This window comes from Dasypus novemcinctus, chromosome 24, assembly GCF_030445035.2.
Source record: "Dasypus novemcinctus isolate mDasNov1 chromosome 24, mDasNov1.1.hap2, whole genome shotgun sequence".
Classification (NCBI taxonomy): Eukaryota; Metazoa; Chordata; class Mammalia; order Cingulata; family Dasypodidae; genus Dasypus; species Dasypus novemcinctus.
The window spans coordinates 9,202,300-9,228,209 of record NC_080696.1 but is presented as its reverse complement, the minus strand read 5'-3'; the positions used below and the strand labels follow the sequence as shown (position 1 = coordinate 9,228,209).

General features: G+C 45.0%; 1 protein-coding gene across 1 annotated transcript in view; it reads right to left on the bottom strand.

Annotated features, from left to right (window-relative positions):
• Positions 1–5,143: 5,143 nt before the first annotated feature.
• SLX4IP (SLX4 interacting protein) overlaps positions 5,144–25,910 on the bottom strand; it is a 186,987-nt gene continuing 166,220 nt past the window's right edge. The window contains 4 exon segments of the mRNA XM_004461828.5: positions 5,144–9,633; positions 9,635–9,811; positions 9,813–9,831; positions 10,986–11,086. Coding sequence (XP_004461885.2) covers positions 9,019–9,633; positions 9,635–9,811; positions 9,813–9,831; positions 10,986–11,086 — 912 coding nt within the window. The 3' untranslated portion in view covers positions 5,144–9,018.

Genomic DNA, 25,910 nt, shown 5'->3' with positions numbered 1-25,910 from the left:
ATTTAATATCATTCTAAAGGGCCCTAGGATTTTCAGGAATGGTAAATGGGTCATTGGCTTCAAAGTCAAGTCACCAGCTGCATTAGCCCTGAACAAGTCAGTATGTACTTCGAAGCTCTGAAGCCAAGCATTGCCTTCTTTTCTCCAGCTATGAAAAGTCCTGGATGTATCTTCTTCCAGTAGAAGACTATTTCATCTACATTGAAAATCTTTTGTTTAGGGCAGCTACCTTCATTAATTATCTTGGCTATGTCTTCTGGAAACCCTTCTACATTAGCACTTGCTGCTTCACCTTGCACATTTATATTATGGAAATGGCTTCTTCCCTTAAATCTCATTAGCCAATCTCTCCTAGCTTCAAACTTTTCTTCTGCAGCTTTCTCACTTCTCTCAGCCTTCATAGAACTAGGGAGAGTTAGGGACTAGGCTTTGTCTCCTTATAAGGGAATGTTGTGGCTTGTGTGATCTTCTCCCTGACCAATAAAACTTTCTCCATTATCGGCAATAAGGCTACTTCCCTCTTTTATCATTTTATGTTCACTGGAGTAGCACTTATAATTTCCTTCAAAATCTTTTCTTTTACATTCACAACTTTTGGCACACCTTGGTGCAAGAGGCCTAGCTTTTGACCTGTCTCCACCTTCGACATGCCTTCCTTGCTAAACTTAACCACTTCTAGCTTTTGATATTGAGAGATGTATGACTCTTCTTTTCACTTGAACTCTTAAGAGGCCATTGTAGGGAATTAATTGGCCTAATTTCAATATTGTTGTGTCTCAGGTAATAGGGGGGCCTGAGGAGAGGGAGTGACAGGGGACCAGCCAGTTGGAGCAGTCAGAACATTTCTCAGTTAAGTTCACCATCTTATATGATTGTGGTTTATGGCATCCCAAAACAATTACAATAGTAACATCAAAGGTTACTATAAGAGATATAATAAGAAAAAGCCGGAAATATTGCAAGAATTATCAAAATATGACAGAGACATGAAGTGAGCACATGCTGCTGGAAAAATGGTACCAACAGACTTTCTCCATGGAGAATGGCCACAAAATGTCAATTTGTAAAAAATGCAATAGCAGCAAAAAACAACAAAGTAAGCCTGCACTGTTCTGAAAGATGCCCCAAATGTAATTAAAGACCCAAATCCATTAAACTTAGGATGCAGATAATCCAGGTGGGCTTGACCCAATCATAGCAGCCCTTTAAAAGCAGTGAGTTTTCTCTGGCTGGTTACAGAAGCAGAAGTCAGAGAGATTCAAAACTTGAAGGAGCTGCAAGGAAGGGTCTCCATGAATGAGATGGAGGGGACATGTGGCAAGGACCCGAGAATGGTCCCCAGCCAGCAAGACAACGAGGAGCTCAGTCCTGCAACCACAAGGAACTGACTGCTGTCACACCAGAGGGGGCCTGGAAGCAGATCTTTGCCTAGTCAAGCCTCCAGCTGGGGATGCAGCTGGTCAACAAAATGTTGCCTTAGGGCATCCTGAGCAGAGGACCTGGCTAAAAGGTGTCAGAAACTGAGAGGACACATTTGTGCTATTTTAAGCCTCTAAGTTTGTGGTCATTTGTTATGCAGCAAGAGAAAACATACAGGCCTCTACGTTTTGAAGGAGGTCAGACCAGGCTATGCCGTGTGCAGGTGCCGTACTTGGTGACTACAAGTCAGCTCCTTTCCTCATCAACTCAGTGCCTGCTACGAGTATAGCAGGAAGGAAAGCTCACTCAAGGCAAGAGTGACCCACCAGACAGCAAAAACCCAGTGCTCCGTTAATTCTGCGACAGTGTGTGGCTTGAGTCTGGAGATGGCTGTCTATGGCCTGCCCTTGACAAAAACAGAACACAGTTCCTTCCTCTATGCACCCCCAGTTTTAGAAAAAAAGGGCCAAATGAAGTAAGCTCAGGTGCCTGGTCTTGAAGGACGCCAGGACACATGGTCTTGGGTCAGTCTTCTCTCTTTAGGGAACAGGGTAAAACGTTTGACTGATTTCTTGGCAAGGCTGGCTTGTGCAGAGTGGGCATTTCAGAAATACTCTGAACTGGTCCTCCCCCCTGCCCACCCAATAAAACAGCCTTTCCCTAAAAGGAAGTGCCCTTAGGTAGCTGAGGTGGCATAAGAGAATGATCGCCTCTCCCCCACTCCAAAAGTTCCCAGGATCAGTTCCTGGAGCTGCCTAGTGAGAATTCAGGCAGACACAGAAGAACAAAACAGTGAATGGACACAGTAAGCAGACGGGGTCAGAGAGAAATAAATAAATCTTTAATAAATAAATAAAAGGAAGCATCCCCTGGGCTATCCCCATGGCACAAGGGCTGTTTCCTCTGATCACCCGAGAAGTGGAAAGATGTCCCACCCAACTCTCTCTCCCCCAGTCTCCTTTCTCCTAAGTTCTCCCTCATAGATGGGCAGCTGGCCCATGCAGGCCATGCATAGCTGGGGGCAGAAAGTTAGGGTTTCTCAGGTGTGGAAGCTTTCCTAAAATATTATCAGGACCTGGAATTAGACCTGACAAACATGCAAAGCAAGAGCCCAAATCATTCCTAAAACCAGGGTCCTAAGGAACACACGGTTTGAGAAGCAGTACTGAGAAACATTGTCTTCAGGGCCAGTTTGCTGTGGACAACTCAAAGAGGGAGAGTCTGAGTCTATCTAGAGCTTCCAGGTAAGATCTGGAAGGTTCTTCCAGCTGGAGATTTCCTATTAGCATCAAAACAAGAGCCCAAGCAGCAACCCAGATCCCCGGCGTCCCCCCCACAGTGCGTCCAGATGGGCTCTTCCCTTGACGGCCTCCTGCGAGTGTTTCTCGGGATGCCCAGTCCTCTGCTCCTGCCCGAGTACTCTGTCCTGGGTGGTCACCGTGCCGAGCAGAATGGCAGCGGGAGGAGGCTCACAGGGAAGAACTTGAAGAACACACAGATCCAGCCGGCGACGCAGCTTCACACGCTCCCCATCGCTCCCGCGTCCTCAGGAGTAGGTCCTCCCAGTCTCCTCCCACTGGGATGGATCCCAAAGGCTGCAACCCAGTTTCCCACATCCTGGCTGGAGGTTGCCCTAATTTACAATTCCACCTTCTCTCTCTGACAACAGGAAAGAATGGTCTTGTATTCAGCCTCCCAGGCACCCACAGTGGGTCTGGGAAAGCGCCTTCTGCAGTCCTCTCAGCCGTCGAGCCTTTTGAGGAGGAACTGTGAAGGCCTTGCAAGCCACTGGGCCTAGAATTCCCAGTCAATCCATCACCTGCGTCCTCTGGAGAGGGTCTGCCATCCACTCCCAGGTCCAGGGGCAGGGAGAACCACAGGGACGAGGCAGAGATGGGCGAAGAGCTGCGGTATGCGCCTGTGTGCTGAGTGTGCCCTTGTGTGTGTGTGTCTCCGTGCAGATAATACCAGTCAGAGAAGAGCCAGCGAGAGGGCGTGGGAGTCTGCAGACTCGGTTTATAAATCCTTGTCTGCCCTACGGCAAGTCTGACTCCCTGCTGAGGAGGGGCTTTTCTTCCTCGCTTTGGAGGCCTGCACGCTGAGCTGACCTCTCCCGGCAGAGGTCAGCACTCTGCTCACCCTGCACACTCTCAGCCTTCTGGGGGTCGATGGTCTCAGAAGCCTCAAGAGGAGAGATTTCTTCACCTCGAATTTCCGAGTGAAAAGCTGCAGTAAATCTCACAAAGTAGCTGGTCGTCGTCGTCTTTTTTTTTTTAAGAATACATACAGATTATGTTAAAAAAATCTTTGGGGACTGTGCAGAAAACTAAAAGCAAACATAAAAACTGTATATCATTCCAGAACCCCCTCACAGGGCATACTTCACCCCCTAAAATAAATCAGGCTGGGTAATGAATGGGGTTTTAAGAACGGGAACTGAACTTAAGAATTCAAGGTCAGTGTCTCATCCTAGGTAAGCCTTTGCAGGATGAGAAATTCTCCCCATTTTCCCACAGGGATGTTTCAGATGCACTTTCTGAGCCAAAATATTTTAAAAGCGTTCATTTTTCCACTGCCCTGCCAAATACTAAGCTTGAAATTCACACACGCTTTTAGAGAGCCTATTAATGATATTAATGATCATGGATCAAAGGCAAACCCCAGAGGTTTATATAAAAATCAGACCATCATTTAAGTGGTTTAAAAAGTCATCTTCTGTGTGAGCATAACAACTTCTCAGTGTTGGCAAAGATGGGATTCTGAGGCACAGGGCCTAAAGCAGCAGAATGAAAGTAGATGGGCCTTAGGAAAACAAAACATCTGCGTGATTAAAATGCATGCCCAAATAAAAATAAATAAAATGAAATAAAATGTATGTCATGGACACCTTGTCCCCAAAGCCTTTCCTTCTCATTTCAGTTCGAAAGTTGGTACACTTTTGATTTCTACAGGCTACTTGGCTCTTAGAAGACCCTGCCTCGTTTACTATCCAGTATATAATCATGCACACATTTTAAAGCAGTTGTTCTCAACAATGGCATCTCATGAGAGTCATTTGAGGAGTTTTAAAAAATGCCAATGCCCAGGTCCCAAATCTCAAGGATTCTGATTTAACTAGAAGCTACCCGGGTGACTCCCAGGTGTAAAACCCGTTTTAAACGGATGGAGGAATTAGCAGATGGAAGTGGTAGGTCTACCTCAGGATGCTGCATTATTACAACCACATATTGAAATGCTTCTAGAAACAATGTATGAGACTCAAGGAGAAACATTTATAAGCAGAGAGAGAAGCCTGAGACACTAATAAAAGGCAGAGTGGAGAAACAGTCAGCCCAGGGCTCATCAGGGTAAGGACTGGGTCCACTTTGGAAATGAAAATGAATCCACGTGGGAAATGTCAAGATTCTCTGGGAAGGAGTCACAAGAGGTCTGTTAGTTCACAATTGTGAGTAGGAGGAGGAACACATCCACATTTTAAGAAGCACCCCAGAATCCTAAGGGGGCAACTAAGCATATGCTATCCACTGGTTTTCCATACCTTTATTTTTTGATTCAATGGTTCAAATGCAAAGCTCTTTTGATTATTTTAGCAAAGAATTCAAAACCTCAGAATTCCTTAAGGAGGAAAGCATTTCTAATTACATAATTTTAAACAGCAAAGGGCTTTTGGGATGATGTTCCTTGGGGTTAGTTCACTTGTTTTGAAGAACAAAAGTGATACACATTAATTTTTTAAAACAAGTTTGGTTTTATCCATAAAACAGGATCATTTCCATTACATAATAGTTTCATACCCTAGGCATGTGGGACTAAAGTATTTAGAGTTAAAAAGAAAAAAAGAAACAAAAAAACACACAACAACAGTAAGGTAAGGCCAATGGGGGACACAAAAGAGCTCTTCTGGGGATTACCGCAATATTTGACTTCTAACTTCATTGAACAAAGTTATTCGGGGGATCTGTCAAATTCACATGTGATGTTGCCTGACCAGATGCTTTTAGGTCAGATGTATGGTTTTATTGATTTTTGTTTATGAATCAAGACTTCTAATAAGAACTGTAACAGCAATTATAAAGTAGTACACGGTAACAGTATGCTGCCTAATGAAACTTATTTGAATGTGATTAAATTCAGCCCAGTGCTTAGTAGTTGCAAAGATAATTTCATCCATTCTATTCAGCTACATATTGACATGTATTTGCTCCTTGCTTTGTTAAATAAATATAGAAACCAAATTAAAGGGAGTTTTGCAGATTTCTGAAAATTCTACCCTTAAATAATAATATCCAATGATATATATTGTTAGGCTTCTGTATTTAGTAATTACCTGAATTAACTTCATTTTACATTGCTTAATTTATTTTACACTAAGGAAGACTATTTGAAAGAAACCAGCTTAATTTTGAGTTTTTACTTGCTCCAACGTGTTTCAATTCATTAGTGTTTCAACAAGGAATGAACTCTCTTGTCTTGACAAACCAAGCATGAAAATTTCCTCATAAGAGAAAAGAAATCAAAATGATTTCCATATTCAAGTCAAAGCATGTTGGAGAGAGACTTTTTTTGCTCCCAGGAAAGCCACGTTTTACCTCAAAGGGAAATGTCATGGAAACATTTTTGTGGGCCCTGCCAAGAAGGAATTCGAAGGAATTGGGAATCGTGACACTGGGATCCCAGGCCCTTCTCTTGGGCATGGAGGTTTCCTTCCCTTTATATGCTCTGCCCTCACCAAGTTCTTTCTGAAATCAAACGCCATCAATCTATAGAACAACCCATACTATTAAGAAAATCCAAATCTGACACCAAAAGCAAACGATTCAAATGTGATCCCATTGTTGTCCAAGATATACCTTGAGATATTTCATTCATAGAGAAGTTATATTCTTTAGAAAACAAAATACAAAAGGTTTTTATGACTCTTGCCTTTTATGAAAGTTTCTGTATTTCTTTAGCATTAAAATAAATGAATAAGAATCTGTACACTCATCCCAATTTCTCCGACCAAATTTTGCTCTTTTGCAGTGAACAATTCATAGACATATCTAAATGACAGTTAACCTCCAGTGGCAAAGAAAAGAAAATGCTTAAGAAAAATCACACAGATATTCTCAGACATTTTTCATTTGTGGATTTAAAAAAAAAATCATCATTAATCTATTTAAAAGTCAGTTGAAAGCCCATGCAGGTGGCTTGGAAACCATGACACTGAGAAAGTTAGAGAGTCCGACATTCCATCGGTGGAATCAGCTCAACATGTCCTCCGGGCTTGATAATTAAATTTGGGGTAATAAGTGGCTGGAGAACTTGCTCTATTTGCCCAAGAATACCAACACAGTCTCAGATTTTCAGATGCCAAATTATTAAGTTTATTAAGAGCATCAAATCACATACCTTTCTCAAAAGCATAGAGCCCTTCGTTTCCCAACTAATAAGTAACAACAACAACAAAAACAACTGGCATTCATTTCCCCCTTCCGAATATCCAAAAAATCACACAACCACTCTAGAAACATGGGATCCAGGGGTGCTTCTGACAGGCATAAGGAAAATGCTTGAAGGTGAAATTCTTCAAATGCGTTCCACCAAGGGGAAACTGAAAGCTGGTGCCCAACGTTCACCTTGTTTAAAATCACACACACATCATCTGTGCAAAAGAACGCATCTCTCTCACAGCCAAAGCAATAACAGGAGTTGCTATTTCCCCAAATAAACCAAAATTCTAAAGCCAAGACTTCCTTGAAAGAAAATCATTAAAAGCACTGGTATTGGCCCAGGCAAACTAATGAACGGGAAAGATGTGCTGATTACTCCTCTCCTTTTCTCTTTTCCTTCTCAACGAAAACTTTCTCCGGGGCTTCCCCTTCAAACACCTCCACCGAGTTCTGGGGCAGGCAGCAGCTAGCATTCTGGTATGGAAGTCTTTCTGATTCTAGAGTCTTCCAGGGAACTTAAGTGTTTCTTGGCCTATCCCCAGGGTTACTATCCGTGCCCTCCCTATTGAAACTGCTCTAAGAGCTGTTTCTGTTTAAGGAGTTCTGCCGACACACGTGGTCCTGTCTTTGGTGATTAGCACACCTAATGAGGGGCCCACAATGGGCCTTGGAGATGAGTGTTCTACGGCTCTTTCAGGAGGTTTCCCACCCCTACCGCAGGAAGGAGATGGGTTTTCAGGTAGGGCTTGGAACATGAAAGTAATAGCACCTTCAGCCTTGGCCAGGCTGGGTGAGCACAAGTGAATTTCATAATCCAAAATGGTACCATGAAAGGTGGTTTCTCCTGAGTCTTACCCTATAGCACAAGTGGGGAATGGAGACATGAGGGAGGCTGCACAGAAGCAGGGAGAGAAACCCTAATTAGTCTTAAGCATGAACCTATGCTGCAGCACCTGTTTCTATACTCTTTTATTTTGTTGGGCTTTTGGGGGGATTATTTTTCTGCACACTCCAACACTTTTAGAAATATATCTGAGTTCCCTTTTTACTAGGAGAGGTGCTACTCAAAAGACCACCCACTGTTGAGCAGGAAAAAAAAAAGATACAGTTGATGGGTGGCCTTTGAAAATAGTTTCCTATTTTAGGATGAAATTAGGTTAAGAAAGTCTTAAGTAGTTGTCCACCCAAAATAAGTCATTGCTATGATTCACTATATGGCATTTTAGCAAGCCCACTGGAGACATGAGCGGGTGACAATGCAAATGGAAATCTCCTGTTTTGAAATTTAAACTGCCTGTGAAATCTTCCAAATAAGAAACTTGAGCTCTGGACAATTCTGAATCTTACCAAAACCTTGGAGGTGGGGACAAGGGCAGGGACACAGATATGCCTGATCTACAAGCAAGAGTAGGGACCCAGCCCTTCCCTTGTCTTCCCCTAATGCTGGGCCCGATTATCCACCAACTTTCACAGTCCTTGGGTTAAGTAACAGCCCCCTGGGTGCTGGGGCTTCCTCGCTGTAGAAACTGGGGACAGAGTGGCTCTCATGCTGAACCCCAGGTGTTTTAGAAATCTGAGGGAGTCTGAGGGTGCACACAGCTATACATAGGCCCCGCTAATGAGCTGGAGGCAGTAAACTCGAGAGTCTCCAGCTAGCCCAGGGCTTCTTAAACTTGAGTATGCACGAGAATCGCTCAGTTCTCCCCTTTGGTAGGTCTAGGGTGGAGCCTGAGGATCTTTATTTCCAAGTTCCCAGATGACGACACTGGTCCCAGAACCACCTGCCTGTTCCTTCGCTGCTCCCCTCCAGAGGTGAACTGAAGCCCCAGAACTGAACTGCAGCACTGTGGCCCTGTCCTTCCTGTGGACCACCTGTGGTCCTGTGGACCACCACAGGGTCTGGGCAGAGAAGTGCCGAGGAGACACCCACTGGCTTCTTCATACAAGTGGACAGAACCACCAACGGGGTCAACGGCTCTTTACTATTAAGACAATTTTCTGAAGACAGTGATGAAGCAGGACGAGAAAGTAGCAGGAAGCACACAGCCACCACAGGGGACCACTTTGAGAGCTAACCCTAATACAGATATACCTTTCTCTTTTTAAAATAATTATGCTAATTCCCTTTCAACCGCATCACCTATACAGGCTGCTCTCCGGTCACAGGTCAGGCCCCTGTGTCCTTCGCCATGACTTTCCACTTCTCTTCAGTGTTAGTGGCCTCTTTTGTGTTTCTTTTCTTGGTTGGGCTGCCCTGAAGTCTGCAGTTCCCTTCCGAGTGAGTGGGTAGAGGAATTGCAGATAAGCTTTTACTGTTTGTGGCTGAGCTGCTTTGCCATGCCTGCCCTGAGTTATTTTCTTTCATAAGTTGTCTGGAGGAGAGATTTTCCAAAACATGCAACTCTTCATTAGGCGTGGTTTTTATTGCCAAATCTTGTTTCAAAAGTAACCCCGGATCTGACAGCTCTAAGGCTGGCCAAACCCTGGCAGCTCTGCTTTTTTCCCCCACTATTACTTCTCTTGGGACTAATTGATTACTTCCAAGAGAAACTCTCTTGTGGTGGTCGGAGTCTTCTGCAGAGTCGCAGTTCCTGGGTTTCTGTTGTGCTTTGGCCACTCGCGGACTTTGTTTTGGACCTGGTGATGCTGACTCACAGCCACAGACAGGGCTCCCGCTTAGAAGCTCTGTCTTGAACTGCTCCCCGGGATGAGGTTTTTGCTGGCTGCTGGTATCTTCTGGCTGGGCCTGATGAACATTTTCCAGCTTTTGAACAGGAAGCCAGCCCCTGGTGGCTCTCGGCTGCCTTTATGTAACCCTTTGCTTGTCCCGTGGATTCCAATGAGGGACAGGATGAAACTTCGTCACCATCCCTCCTCCTTGCTAGCTCTGCAGTCAGTAAATCACCAGATGTTCCCACAATGTCCCTGCTGGTCTGTGATTTGCTCACAACGCTGCTTTTCTGTTTCTGTTCTTTTCACTCTAAAACAAAAAGGATTTTACAATCTGTAAAGTTGTAATGGAATGATTTCCTCCAAATGCCACTCAATTCATTTTCTATACCTGAAAAAAAGGGCTTACCCTCTCCCTACCCCAGCACCCTCCAAATCTGGAACAATCCCCCAATGTTTGTTTAAATGCAGACAGGATAACCAATAGGTCTCACATTCTCCAATATGCTAGGATATAGCTTATTGATCAATCACTGGGTTATCAATGGAGTTAAGATGGAGTTCACATTTTAACTAAGACAGAGAAGTATTCATTTGAGATGCTAAGGGTCAATACCACCTACATGTGATTTATTGATTTTTTTTCCCCAGGATTAGATGCTTAAATACATACAAAGGACATACATGTACAATTTCTATTTGTGAGTAAAGAATAATCCTCTGGAACTTCTCTCAGACCATTTCAGGGGATTACTCAATTGTAATCACCATTTAGCTGGTGATTACAAGCACATATATAAACACCTTTTCTACAGTACACGTAACAAACAATGCAAACCTCACTTTGATGGTAAAATCAACTTCGAGGGACAGAATGGAAGCTACATCTAGAGAATTTAGAGACTAAAGACCAAGGCCTTGACTTCAGTAAGCTTGTGAATGGCAAGAAATTTTTTAAATCACCAAACTCAAAATATTGAGGTTGAAATATTTATTTTGGCTAAGCTTCTGTCTGGAAACAAATGTATATTCCTTTTCTTATTGTTGCTATCAGGGATATGGGAATTATAATTACATTACGATCAGAATAAGCTTCTTTGGAAAGGACTGTATTATTATTATTGTTAATATTATTTTTATTATTTTAGATCCTCTGCAGTCACTTGGAAAGTTAAATGAAAATATACTACCAAAAGGTGTTTTTCATCTTCAGAAAGCTTATAATTAATTGCCCCTTGCAACACACCTGTGAAGCAAGGACTCTATCCCATTGTACAGAGAGCGAGGGAGAGAGTCAGAAAGATGGAAAAGAGCAAGTACGTGACTTAGGGTAGAGGTAGGGTCAGTGCCAGGTGGTGGATTTGGTGATTACATTCTGGGGACTCTCATTTAATTCTAGACTTCATATGATCCATCCGTTAACGTACAAAGTCAAAAATGGGACAGAAAACGTGTTAAACTTACATTTCTTTCAGAGCATTTCTTTTGCGCTTTGCACTGGGAGGAAGAGGACTCTCTGCACACTCAGCAAAGTAATCAGATATTCCGTGGAAAGGCCTTTCTGTCTACTCCAAAAGATAACAAAGGTGCAGTTAGCAATCTGTGAGCTGAACAGGAGAAGCAGTTAGCCTTTGAATGTCCCAACAAACAGATCCATTTTTTTAAAGACTGAATGAAATGGCTTAGTGTTAGGCTATTACATATATTTTTTAATATACAGAGCTTTTTGGTAACTTGTTGCTTCGCTTAGACTCCCAGCCCACACTTTTCATACATTAACATGTACCACAAACAAGACTATAATGTAAAGGATGCTGATTCCAAACCATGTGGGACTCTCTTGGCCAATATTTGACATCTCTGTGCCAGATGGCAGCCTGTTTGTAAGCTTTTTGCTTCCACAGAGGCTTGGTGGCACAGTGGTCCCAACCCTTATTATCCAAAGAATTCCCAAAATTTTCTCTACTGACAAAAATACACAATATGGCCTTTGTGATACTTAAGACTACATCAAAAGTAAAGCCGTTTAATACTGATATTCTCAAAACTGGAATTTGTGATCCTTGGCTGTTAAAGAACTAGGAGATTTTTCCTTAAACTAACAGTACTACCATGGTTTTCCAGAAGTCTTAGATAATCTATCTATCTTTGCACGTTCCCATGCAAGCTTCATAAGGAAGTAATGGAAAAATGTAGAAATCTCCCAACCATTACCAACATTGACCCTTTCACGCTTTAGGACTCTTTTCCTTCTTGTTAGCAAGCAGACAATCCAGGCAAGGAGTTAACATTTCTTATTTTCTGTAGCACTAAGTACCCCTTCACATCAACTTTTGGTAAAATGTTGCAACAGTTGGGTCAATTTATCAGTAAATCCTTGGTTTAGAATTACAGTGGAACTACCGAGGACGGCCTCAGAGAGCCCGGTAGAGGACAGTGGTCAGCAGGAGGCGGCGTCCTGCAGGCTGACGCCAGGAGCTTTACCCCATCACTGCGCTACACCCCTGAGCACCGGCCCTCAGCGCACTCCACCCCGCCTTTGGTCTCAGGCCCAGACCAATGTCACTCAAAATCATGCCCAGTTATAACCCAAGCCAGTTTTAAGAGTTAGTGCACAGGATATTATAGGTTTTATTGGATAACACTGTATCATGGTGCCTCTCCCTTTTGTTTTCTAAAACTTACGAGTTGACCAAAAAGAGCTCCATCTTAAAAATTAGAGAAGGGGGGTGGGCAGAGAAAGGGGGGGCATTGAGATTTATGTGTGAAACACTTCTAAACATGCCCTATAAGTACAGTAGATTTTCCCCTCACAACCACACCCTGTAAGTGCTGCATTTTCAGAGCTGAACAATTAACATAAGGACATGAGTCAGGCTTTGAACAACTCTGTGGGAACCAGAAAGCCTTTTGCTATTAGGAATGATGTAAATTCCCTAAGGCTGGAAGAAGTCCACAATGGAAGGCAGACAGGGTCATAAATAATGACAGTGGATGCTGCGACAGTGACACTGGCTTCAATCTCAGACTGGAGCCAATCACTGCCTTTACTAACTTATTTAAAATCTTTTAAATTCAATTTAAAGAGCACTATGTATTTCCTATGGGATATTAAAAAACTTCTTTAAGAAACAGGGCAATTGGCTCTCCTTTCAAATTCTTCTGACAACAAAACAAAGGAGAATAATGTCCTTGGAAGGAAAAGGACAACAGAAAAAGTGACAGCCATATGGCAGAAGGAAATGAACCTTCAAAGAGTGTGAAACCTGTGACTTTGTTTTTAAAAAAAATAAGAAAAAGAAAAAAAAAAAGAAAATGAAAGGAAAAAAGAAAGAGGCAAGGCAGGGTCTCCTGCTTACAAATTAAAACCACATTTGGCAATTTGTCTGAGGGGGCATATTTACATTTGTATGAAGACTGGGTGGGCAGGGGAAAAAAAAAAGATTAGGCTCCTAGAGCCCTTGAACTATCAGGTCTCATTAGAAATCTTTTCTTCCTACACTTCTCAGGTCAATTCACTCCCTTTGTCACTGAAGCCACGTCTCCCCGTGCACCCCAAGCAAGTATTCCAGCAGAAGCAGCTATCACCTAGGGACAGACTTCCCAAAGGGAGCAGCCCTGATTACTAAGGTTTCTTGCATCTGGCACCTTTGTAGAGGCCAAACTGAGGGGCAGACATGGGCCAAGGAGGCCGCCGGCGCCTCACCGGCTCCTTGCACGCTCCTCGCGGGCTCCCCGGGTGACACCGCTCCTTTCCAGATCCTACCATGAGCATGGACCTCAGCAACCTCTGCGAAGAACAGGGACAAAGCAAACTGTTCAAGGGGCTACCAGCTGGCACCCAAGGCCCAGAGCCCTGAGCAGGTGCCTCTGAATAGGTTCACCCAGAGGCTCTCTGGGTCCCCCTCAGTGACCCTACCCAACCTGGAGGCTCTGGTCCCCGCTACACTCCATTCCTCCTTCTCTCCTTCCTCTGGGAAGACTGATAGTTCTGCATTTTTAGTTTTCAAACTTGCTGCCTGTAACACGTGTCAATATATATAGTTCCAGGACAGAAAGGAACAAAAGCAGGGCAAGGTCACTGGTCCCAGGACGGGTCCAATTCTCCCCTTGGCAAGTAGAACAGGCCCTGGGAAAGGACTCAGGCCTTTGTCTGCATCTGGGGGATGCTCTGGAGACCAGTGAGTGCACCCCAAGGTCAAGGACAGTCAAAGCACATGTGCCCCAGCATAAACCAAGAGGAAAGTCGAGTAAGGAAATTTCAGCACCAGGTAGGTGCCACTGCTCCAGTGCTATGTGCTGGACCAGGAGAGGTATTTTAAGTTGCTGGACAAAAAGGATGCAAAGATAGCCCCCTCCAGGGTATGAGCTGGGCACCTAAGATAGGATTTTGCCTCTAATCAGAGAAGAGGCTACTTTGAAAACGTAGGTAGAAATACTGGCTGATGCTTAAGTCACGAAGGCAGTTTGAAATCTGGGTAAAGCAAGTTCACCCTACAATGGCTAAGTGAACGTCAGTGTCCTTTTGAACAGAGCACTATTGAATCAATGGTGGAGGAGGAGAGAAGTTGGCCTGAAAAGACAGGGAAACACCTGCTCTTGAATTTCTAACCTCCTCATAGAGTCTGTACAAGACAACTACCAGGACTCCCAAGGCCCGTGGGAAGACATGCACCACCAGAGGCACCTCGTAAAAACTAGAGATTCCCAGGACCATCCCAGGAAGTTCTGATTCACCAGGTCTAGGGCAGGGCTAGAAGGTCTATATTTAGATTCCCAGGTGACTCAAGAACTGTTGATACACATAAAACAACAACAAAGCAGAGCAACAGATGAACAGCTACGAAACAGTTCACGAGACAATGTTTTGCCAGGTTTGCTACTCCAGGCACCAACATCACCTGTAGAACTTGTTAAGATGTTCCAACCCTACGCCAGATTCTACTGCATTTGGATCTCAAGGGGTGGTGGGGCATGTGCATTACAGGCAAGCAAGCTTCCTTAGTTCTGAGGCCAGGCAGAGCTAAGGAGCTTCTGCCCTAAAGAGGCAGAGAACTGATAAATGAGCAGGGCTGGGCAGACTTGTCTACTCAGGCACCAGCGAAGGAATTTTGTTTCAGACATTTGTTTGAGGGCCTTGGGGAAAAGGTCGTGGACCCCCAGACAAAGTCCTTGCTCTCATGGAGCTTCCATCTCCCCGGAGAGACAACAAGCAACAAACAATGACGTGTCAAGAGGTGCTGAACTTATGAGGGGAAATAAACATCCAAAGGGTCACAGGGTGACATTTCAGATGTGGTGGTCAGGGAGGGCGGTGGTAGGTAACAAGGTGCGTTTTCCCAGAAACCTTGGTGAAGAACTGAGCCATATGAGCATCTGTACAAGAGCAGGGTCTAAATGGCGATGTTGAGGGAAGATGTGGCTCAAGCAGTTGGGCACCTGCTATCATACAGAAGGTCCCATGTTCAGTTCCTGGTACCTCTGAAAGAAGATGAGCAAGACGGCGAGCTGAAGCAATGGGCTGGCATGGAGAGATGACAAAACAAGACATAACAAGGAGACACAATGAGAGACACAACAAGCAGGGAGTGGAGGGGGCTCAAGCAACTGGGCACCTCCCTCCCACATGGAAGGTCCTGGGTTTGGTTCCCCATGCCTCCTAAAAAGAAAGACAAGCAGACACAGAGAGCAGTGAGTGAATGCAAACAATGGTGGGGATGGTGAGAAATAAATAAATCATAAATAAATAAATAACTGGCAATGTTGAGCAGGCACACGAGGTCTGGGAAGAGACACAAGGTCTGGGAAGAGAGACAGCTGGGCTGTAAGCACCAAGACAGTATTTAAAGCCTTCAGCTGGGATGAGCTCCTCTAGGGAGTAAGTTTGGATGGAAAACAGAAGATGACGAAGATTCAAAGAAAGGAAACTAGGAGGGAACTACTCATGAGGAAAGAGAAATCAAGAGAACTTGATGTCCCTGGAGCCAAGCGAAGAAAAATGCTTCAAGGAGAGGGACCTCAGGTCCCTCTGCTGCTGGCCAGTTACCAGCGGGAAGTGACCAGCAGAGTGGGTGACCCTGACAAAGCTGCATTAGGTGGAGTCCTGGGCTCCTACCTGGGAGGGACTCTAGAGAGAAGTGAAGACAATACAGACCAGAAATCCCCAGGAGGAATATAATGTGAGCCATGTATGTAATGACACATTTAACAAGGAAAAGGAAACAGGCGAAATTAAACTTGAAAAATATGGATTATTTTATATCAGTACAATATATAATCAATACAAACATATTGGGGTAGTCTGTAATCTGTTATACTAAGTCTTTGAAACCCGGTGTGTATTTTCCACTTATACAGCACATCCTTTTGGACTCACTCTATTTCAAATGCTCGATACCGAGTATGGCCAGAGGCTATGGCAGTGGCCAGCCTCGGCCTAGCCAACACCTTTGAAGAGTCCCACAGTAAAGGGCAGCAGAGAAGTGGGGTGGCAGCTGGCTGGGCAGCAGGGGAGGACAAGTCAGCAACGGCTCAGGAAGAGGCGTCCTGGGAGAGGCGCCATCGGCTGCTGTGTGGAGTGTCCACTGGGTGCCAGGCCCCATTCCAGGAGCGCTGGGTGTTCTCACCGACATCACATCGAGAGGGTGGGATGAAGCAGGCACTGCTGCTATCACCACGCCCCAGGGTTGGCTGCCACTGCTAGGCCCTGACTCAACGCGGGCAAGCAGCACAGGATGGCGACGCCACTGCACATCTGACCTGACCAGTGAGACCACTGCTGGAAAATCTGCTGACTCTCAAGCACCTGGCTGCTGCCCTTGGGACATCGCTATCCATCTAGGCTACTATTGAGGGCAGGTCCTTGGGGCCACAAAATCAGGCTGCTGGCAACCTCAAGAGCCCTGGGGTGCCCTGGCCAATCCTGCTCCCATCTGCCACCCTGCCTGCCCCCAATGTGGTCTTCCTGGCATCTTTCAGAGTCAAGGCTCATAGGGGCATGGCAGGTGCCGTCCCACCAGATGCTTGTTTTCAAAGACTTAGAACTTCATGATGGCAATAAAGGGGAACAGCTCTTCAGTGCTGTGGAGACTTTTCTCAAGGGGTATCTTAAGTAATAAGGTGGGACTCTCTTTTTTTGGGGGGGAGGATTTATTTATTTCTCCCCACCCCCTTGTTGTTTTGCACTTGCTGTGTCTGTTCATCTTTCTTTAGGAGGCACTGGGAGCCGAACCTAGAACCTCTGATGTGGGAGGAAGGCACCTAATTGCTTAAGCCACCTCGGCTTTCTTGTGTCTCTCCTCAAGTTTTTTCCTCCCGCATCTTGTTGCATCAGGTCACTGCACTGCCCGTCGCACCAGCTCACCATCTTTTTTAGGAGACACGGGGATCTAAACCAGCGACCTCCCATATGGTAGGTGAGAGCCCAGTTGCCTGAGCCACATCCACTTCCCGACTATCAGTCTTTATCTTTGGAAAGCTGGATTTCTTTTCTCATGGTAATGTACAATGAGTTTCTTCCAATTATGCAATAAAAATAATTAATAACCCAATCAGAAAATTTTAAAAGTTGGCAATTCATAGCAAAATATTGAAACACAGTCTTAGGTCACATTCAAAATGCTTCTGTTTCTCAACCTCCTGATCACATCTGTTGAGAAGCACATACTCAGAGGTGATCAAATTAGATGAACACTTATGGGAAGAGAGATGGGAGCACAGAGGAAGGAGGGAGTGGAATCTGAGGTCTTCCCTCATTAGTTGCTTGTCCCAGGACCAGTTTATCAACTCACCCCTACCCCCTGCGTCCATTTCTCATCTGTCTTTCCAGAATGTTTGGGATATTTTTGGGATGTTTAAATAGAGCAAAGCCTATGATACACACTTTGTAAACTGGAATGCAGTGAACAAATTCTCTTGACATTACTGTAAAAGAAAACCTGATGCCTACCCAAACCACATGAGGTTCTTGGAAAGGCGAGGACACCTTGCATTTGTAGAGAATTCAGGGGACACTGCATGTCCTTTTCCTAACACTTTCATCTGAGCCTCACCAACAATCAGCAGGGCAAGTTTATCTCATTTGATAGGTGAGGAGGAGGAGACCTGGAGAAACTAAGTGTCTGAGACCACACCTAGAGCTGGGGCCACAAGAGTGCCAAGGCTGGGGCCCTGGCGAGGTGCTCCCTCTGCTGTGCCCAGGGGCCACACTGTCACTTGCCCTCATGGCCAGAGGTGCTGCAAGAGAAGTCCTAAGTCCTTGGGTCCAGTACCCTCTTGATCACTCTCTGGCTGTGAGTTTTGGACAATCTACTTAACTTCCCTGAACATCAGTTTCCTCATTTATTTTTTTTTAAAAAAAAGGTTGATAGCATCTCTACAGTGAACACTCATTTATTTCCTGGAAATGAAACTCAGATTTTCTTCTGGGGAATCACATCCACACCCACCCATCCAATGTCTATGCGTTTCAGAAGACCTTGTCTCCATGCCTGACTCCAAAAATGGGCTGGTGACTCAGTCCAGGCCAAATCCAGTAGTAGATTTGTGAGTTCAAAGAGCTGCATGAGTCACAAGTATCCTGGGAAGAGGCCTGTTCTCCTTTTCCCTGAAAAGACACAGGCTTGGGGACCACCATATAGAGGCTGAGAATGAAGCCAACAAGGGAAGGCAGAGCCAAAAGATGGTGAGAAACTGAGTCCTAATGATACTCTTTGTGCCTTTGATCAAGCCATACCTGAAGTCTAGGCTCTTCAAGCACACGAGCCAAAAATGTTCCTTTTTTGGTAAGCCAATTTGAGTTGGCCTTCCTGTCCCTTGAAAACTAAAAGGTTCAGGGCTGATACAATCTCTTCTCAGGTTTGTTGCACTGAATAAGTTATTGTATGTGAAAGCCTACTACAAACAATAAAAGCCTTTTGCAAACACTAAATGCAGAGTAAGAGTAGAATGTGTTATCAGCTTATTTGGAGGAGCAAACTGGAACTACCATCAATTCTTTATGACTTTATAAGGCAAAAAGAAAACTCACTTCTCTGAAACACCTAAAGATTTTCAGAAGCATCAGCCTTCTGAAATGTGACATGATACAACAGGTGGGGTAAGTTATACAAAAGTAGCCCAAAGAAGGCATGAAATATGACAATGGCCACTGGCTCAGACCATGATGCCTCCTAGCCACGCATGTCTGAAAAAGGAGGAAGAAGTCTCGTTTTCCCAAATTTCACCTCTAATCTTTTCTCAAATTATGAATAATAAGTTAGGAAGTGAAAAGGGTGGGAGAGATTTGTAATGAACAATTAAAAGAGAGTAGAGAAACACACAAGTTTGTGGGCACTGACTTGAAGGAACAGCAGTCAGGAGGTAACATGAAAGGGAAAGCGGCATCCTGGTAATTCCACTGTGGACAGAAGCCCTGCCTCCTGTGTTGAAGATGGTGCCCCAGGCGTGGCTGAGACGCCTCAGGGAACAGGGTACAGGAACCAGCCCTGGCTGGGAGTCCCGACAGGATGCCCGTGCCACAGATAAGACCTTCCCCATTTCAGAGATGAGGAAACTGATGCTGTGAGGCCCGGCCGCCCGCCCAGTTCCCACAGTGAGGGCCAAGCCTCCCTCCACGCGGCTCTGACCTCACACCCCGCCTCTGTGCACTGCACTGGGCCTTTTCGTGAAAGGACAGGTCCCTAAGGAGCAGGCTGGCTGATGACACTGCTACTTGGGTCAGCAATGAATATTCCAGGTTCTTCTTTAAAATAAATTTCTTAAAGGTTTTTCTTTTTCTTCTGAGGTGATGGCTATGAAACTATCTTTTGCAGATCTAGGGAAGTACCAATAAGTAGCCACAAAGAATGTTAACCTAAAAATGAAATCAGTAAAAAAAAAAATCAAGGAAGTTATTTTGCAGGAAGTATACATTTCATAGGGATTTTCCAGTTTGCATTCACCTACCCTCAAGAACCTAAAAATAAACCTGACCAACGTTAGTCCCTATTGTTGAGTCCCTCGTGCCACACGAGTGTGACAAAGTCTGGACACTTTAAAGAATGTGTAGCTTCTTAACCTTGGGAGGCTCACCGGCCATTCTGAGAGTCAGATGGAAATAGTTTAACTTGGAAAAGAAAAACACAAAAAATTTCAGGGACTTCACAAATCCTAAGTTAACAGCCCCAGTTTACATGTAGAAGATGGGAGCCATCTTCTAAAAAATAGAAACTGAAGGGGCTTTGCCCCAGGCAGAGTTGGCCCCTTTTGGGGGTCTCCGTGGCCAGAAGATGCCACTCCCTACAGGGAAGCTGACGGCCTTTCTGTGATGGGCTGCGTGTGGGCCTGGGCGGGATGGGGGGCAGAGGGGCGCTGACTGTGGAGCAGCCACCAGGCAGTGGGGCCGGCAGGAGGATGCCCTGCAGAAGCCCCGGAGGCGGGAACCGAAGTCCAAGAGCCAGAGAAGACGCCACAGGCAGCTCTGTCTCATTTCACGATTGGCTCAGAGCTGGCCCTTTGCCCAGAGACGTTGAAGGAACCGCGCTGGCCATTTCCCTCAACGCAGACAGCAGGGTCCCCCTTTCCAACTCTCAGATCTCATGACAGTGACAGCTCTTGCAGACTAGGCTGGGACCTCACCCCTAAAGGACGTTTCAACTTTGAGTACCAAATTTGAAATCATCTTTTTGCCCTGGAACTTGCCAAACAGAATCTTCTCGCACGTGGCGTTGCATGTGTGCTCTTACTTGGGAGCTCTGAGGACCATGTGCCTTTAGGAATCAGGCCTGAGAGGCCCACTGCCTCCCACTCCTGTGTGGCTCCAAGAAGTGACGGGTCCTTGCTCCCAGAAATGAAAGGTGGTTAGCTGGGTGGTCTCCATTCTTTCCTTCTTCCTTCTTCAGGTGTTGGTTAACAGAGCTCCCACTGAAGGTTGCCAGTTTAGACTCTTAGTGTCCCCCCTTTCCTACTGCTAACTAGTAGCTACATGGGGGTTAATCACTGAGCTTTTTGCACTTCAGGTTTGTACAGCTGCGAAAGAGAGCTGAGCTGGCAAGTGGGTACAAACCAAATAAATCTGGGCTCTGAGCTTCTTGGGAAAATAATCACCTGTGCAGACAAACCTTACTGGTATTTTCCTCATTTCAGCAGTGAGGGTAGATGTATAGCAATTGGCTCATCTGGTGTTAATGATATTTTAATTAACTCTTGCCCAGGAAGAATGGAGATGATGACGTTGATACTTAACACTGTGTAGGTGCTTTAGTGCTTCTAGGGCATTTTTATATTAATTATCTCACTTGATTTTAAGGAAAACTTGCTAAAGCTCGTACGGCAGACAGTGCTGTTACAGGTAAGGGGACAGCGTTCCATGAAGCCGAATGACTTGTCCAAGGTCGCCCAGTACGTGAGGGGGAGGCAGTGGAAGAGCCAAGGCCCCTCATTTCACACCTGATCCCTCTGCTGCTTGATTCTACCCCCCCACCACGTTTTCCCTAATGAAAGCTGCCATCTAAGTGGTTGGCAGAGGGGGATTGCAGGTCTGCCCACAGAAATGGCATCACAGGAAAAACAAAGGTTGGAAGGCTTAGAGACAACTTGTCCTAAGGGCCGCCTCCTGGGTGGGTGGGCGCGTGTGCGGGTGTGTTTGCCACCTCGTTCATGCATACTACTGGCTAAACATGTGAGAGAAAGGCTTTATTAGAAAAGCAGAACGAAACTGCAGGGCACATACAAGCAAAGGATAGCTAATCTCTCATAACATGATTTCACCTGAGAAATATTTTTCCTTATCTCTGTCAAAGTCTAGAAAAAAGATTCTAGACAGATGGAACGAACCGAGACCATCTTCCCACCCACCACGAGCATTCTCCTTAGGTGCAGCCACCTCTAAGGCTGGGGGGGCAACAGTGCCTGCTGAATTCCCGCTTCTATCCCAGGAAATCTGACCATCCATGGGCCTGGCTGGGGTGGCCCTCGCCTGCCCCTTAACTCTCCGCTGGTCACATTCTGACCCTAAGCCCCTGGCCACGCTACTGAGAAAGAAGCAGGCACCTTGCCTAGGGAGGCAGCCGGCGCTGAGCAGTCCTGCTGCTAAGGCCCAAGGAGAGCCTGGTGCTGGAGACCCCTCACAGAGGTATGGGACAGCAAGGGCCCTTCGCAGAGGGCCACTAGGCATGTCTGTCCTTTGTCCTCAAGACCACCGTGAGTTGGATTCCGCTCAATGCACAAACTAAACTAAACTACACGCAAATATCAGAAGAAAAAGTGAGTGGATAGCTCTTTAATTCTGAGGATACTTTTGAGGAATGTAACACCAAGATCATCAAAAGCAGGAATCATTATGGAAAACATAACCTTGAGCACATCATCACCTACTATACAATGACACATGAATGAAGGTCAATGATAAACGCACAAAGAGTTGACTTCTTTATGCTATAAGGCATTCTTATATAGTAAAACACAAAGATATCAACAGAAAAATGGACTGAAATAATTTAAAAAATGGTGTCGTATTTAAAAGAAATACACATAGGCTTCAGTTGTCAAGTATGAAATATGTGGGGGACACAGAGCAAATGGTAAGCAGAGGTTAAGTTTGGGTAAGGAGTTACAGCTAATTTTCATTTTCTTGGTATATATGTGGTTTCTAAAGGTTTTTCCACAATGAACATGTACAATTTTGGTAATAAGAAAAAAAGATCAGTTATGAAGTAAAAAACAAGTCCCAAACCCTGGGAAAAATGAAATATGGAAACAGCCTCTCTCCACTCAAGGACCTTTCCCTAAGTGCTAAAAGAGTCTCCTTCAATGCCTCCACATAATTCACCACTAGCATTGTTTAAGAAATACAATAAGAAATGAGAAGAATGGGTTTTTGAAGTCTCTGATACATCATGAGAAACCTGAAAAGTCATCCATTACTTAATTTTTTTAACACCCACACACACAAAAGAACTGTTTTCTTGAATCTCTGCTTTATACATACACAGAAGTTTCCTTATAAAAGTTGAATAATTCTGTCATCAGAGTACAAAAATTGTTAGTTTTTTTTTTCTGTTCTAAAAACCTAAGGCCTAAAATGCTCCTTTATAATTTCTATTTAACTTTCCTCAGATAAAATATAACCCTATCCAAAATTTTTTTTTTCACAATTTTTAAATCTAGTCATCTTTTTTTGCAAGAGTACTTTATGGCTTTTATTGAGCTGCATTTTCATCTGCTTCCTGATAGAAGGTCAGTATGAGAAAGGACTTCTGAGCTAAACCGGTCCCTTCCCTGGACTGAGAAGAGGCTGGGAAGCTCACAGGGTCCTCACGCACAGCTGAGGAGCCCAACAGCCACACCCCAAATGGCAATGCCAGGGTGGTCAGGCTTCTTTGGCTCATGTTCATTTCAATTTTACAGTTTTTATAAACTAGAAGTAGGACTCAACACTAACCAGAGTTCTGTCTTAGGGAAAGAGTTCAATTTTGTGCTTAGACAGTATTTCTTGTCAGATGCCCCTGCAATCCTTGTCCTGAGCAGCTGCTCCAGTGAGGGCCTGGCTGTGCAGCTGAGGCCCGTCGGCACACTGGACAGCACCTTTCCCACCTCAGCCGCAACACAGCTGAGGCCCGGACCCCTGAGCGCATGCGCCCACGCTGACGCTGCATGGGCACAAAGTGCCCTTCTCCACTTTCCAAAGTCTTCATCAGCTTAGGTTTATACAACTAAGAAAGAAGGCCTGGAATCTCGGAATTCCTTCTGAACAGGCAGAGAAGATACAGGTGCAGACTGGGTACCCCTTCACGAATAAAGGAGGTGCCACTTGAATTACACCCATAGGTTGCTAGGGCACCCCCCAATCCCCTCAGTCATCTGCATACTATAAGCTCCTCAAGTGAAAGGGCACGTGCTCAGTTTTCCCTGTTTGGCACGAATCAGCACTCCCCTTAGGACGTGATGGGAGGGGTGGAAAGAGTCTCCAGAGACTAGAGCCAGCTCACTGCGAGAAGCAGCTTGGTGTGGAGCCTGAAATGGCCCAGAGACATACGGAGTCCTGTGGCTATTCACACAACTTCAATAAGGAATAATAGAAATAATAAATAAGTATAAATTTCCTCAAGGCTCCAGGCTTCACATCTGAGAAAGAAGGGCCTCTATACAGGGCCTAGGGTTTGTAAATATGAAAAGTTATTGTTGGAGCTTAACTGAGTATAAGAAAAACTTACTTTAATTTTTTCATATTTCTGCAGTGGGGAAAGAGGTGAGAAAAAAAGAATAGTAAAAAGAAAGTCTCAACAAGACTCCCAGCTCCATTTCTAGCAGGAGGTGAAAGAAAGACAACAAGGGCTTTGAGATTTCTTATGAGAAACTCTAGTAAGAAAAACAGCAATGACTCATTTCATAATAATGCCCTTTCTTCCCTAAAGTGCACATCACAATTCCCACATCCACAGCACATGGGCATGTGGCGCAGCACTATTGCAACACGGAACATCTCCCCACACCACTGTCCCCGAGTGGACGCGGGAAATGCCGACCAGTGGCGCAGCCCTGGGGCCTGGAGGGGCAGCGTGGCCGCACTCCGTCTGCCCCAGAGAGGGGCACTGTACCCACTTTGTGCTCCCTTCTCAGGAAGAGCAGTTATCTCGTGCCACCACCATTGGGATCAGGGCACTAGGTGCAGCTGGCTTCTCTATCTACGGGATGAAAGGGTGTTTTACAGAGGAGAGCTAAGTTAGCACGCCCCAATTTCCTAACAAATGTCAGACACTGAGGATCCAAAATGAGAAAAAAAAAGGCAAAGGAACCTAAGTCCCTCGAGGCCATCACACCTGTAGGCGCCCAAGGGGTGCCTCGGAATGCACCCCTGCCCCCAGCACTTCTGTACTTCTGTGGCCGTGGAAGAGTAAGTTAAGGGTTACAGAAAACACTGAAGTTCGTTGCGGACATTGCTACTCAGGGAGCCAAATTTCCCAGGTCTGGTCCCACTGACATTCCCTGAGAATCACTCCTGGGGAAATGAAATGGCTTCTGCCCTGTGATTAATATCAACCTAAACAGATAGACGAATTCAAAGCTTTAGGGAAGTTCACGGAATACGTGCGAGAGCCCGGCATGACTGGCTCTGAACATGTCAAGTATGTAACCAGGAGTGAGAACTCTTCACCCAGGCAGAGAGCGGAAGGGAGTATTTATTGATCCTTAAAAAAGCTGTGACCAGCAGGCTCTCCAGAGGTCAAAAATCAATGAAGAGAAAGCTTTGAGGCCCTTCTGGTGGAAGGACTGTGTGGTTGGCTTGATGGGCAATTAGCAGGCGAGGGCCCCTTCCTTGACCTGGGTATTTTATTGCTTCTAGGGACGACAAGTGTAAGGAAGGGTGGGCAGCAGAGCGGTGACAAGGGGAGGTGCATCGGGGGCTTGCTAAGCAGAAGGGCACATGCAGCTTGTGCCTCAGGGATGGTGGGTTTCGTCTGACTCATGGCCGTCTGGCTGGGCAGTGTGTATGGAGGGGGGTGCGGATGGACGTGGGGACAAGAGCGACTGAAGAGACAGGTGCTGCACTCAACTAAAGAGAGAAGCTCAAAACACTGAGACCCTCAGGACACAAATGGGATCGATGGAGTGTTATCACTAGACATCAGTAAACTTAAGGAAACAACTTTCTCTGGAAAAGGCTGACTGGTCGACTTTTCAGAATGAAAATTCTTGACTCTTAGGAATCCTCTAGATTATAGGATTTCTATCACAGCAGCTATAGAAAACTTCCATCTGTATAAATATCAATGCCCCTAAAGGGAATTATATTTCATCTATATTGTGCTAATGCTTTAATTCTCCCTTAATAATTCAAGATATTAAATATTAATATTTCATTATCAGATACAAAATCTCAGTTCCCCTGCATTCCATCTGAAAGCCATGATACTTTCTGGTACAGTTAATTATTGTTCTTTTAAAGTATACATGCATTTTATCCTGGCTTTGAAAATCAGCTGAGCCATATTATATCTATAGTTGCATGCCAATAGCATTATTACTCTAGTATTCATTAATTTACCAAGATAACTCAACATCCTGGTAATGTTTCTGGACAATTAAGCTTCAACTACTTTTCGCCAAATGTGCTATATTCATTTCACTTAATGGGTATCCTTCAGCGCTTTACGGCTGGAGGAGGAGGAGGAAGAAACATAAGGGCCATGCCGGCATGTCTGAAGAGCTACTCTATTCCAAACAAAGGTGTCTGAATTTAAACACAAGCTCTCTGCTCTTTACTTTTCCTGGGTCTCTATTTACCCTTACAGCCTCTGAAATACACTTCCTACATATTTATTTAAGATGAGATAAGAAGTTAGTTTTCAACTGTGTGGGTCAAATTTCACATTTCATAAGGATTAAAAAATAATAAACATCAGGGGTAAT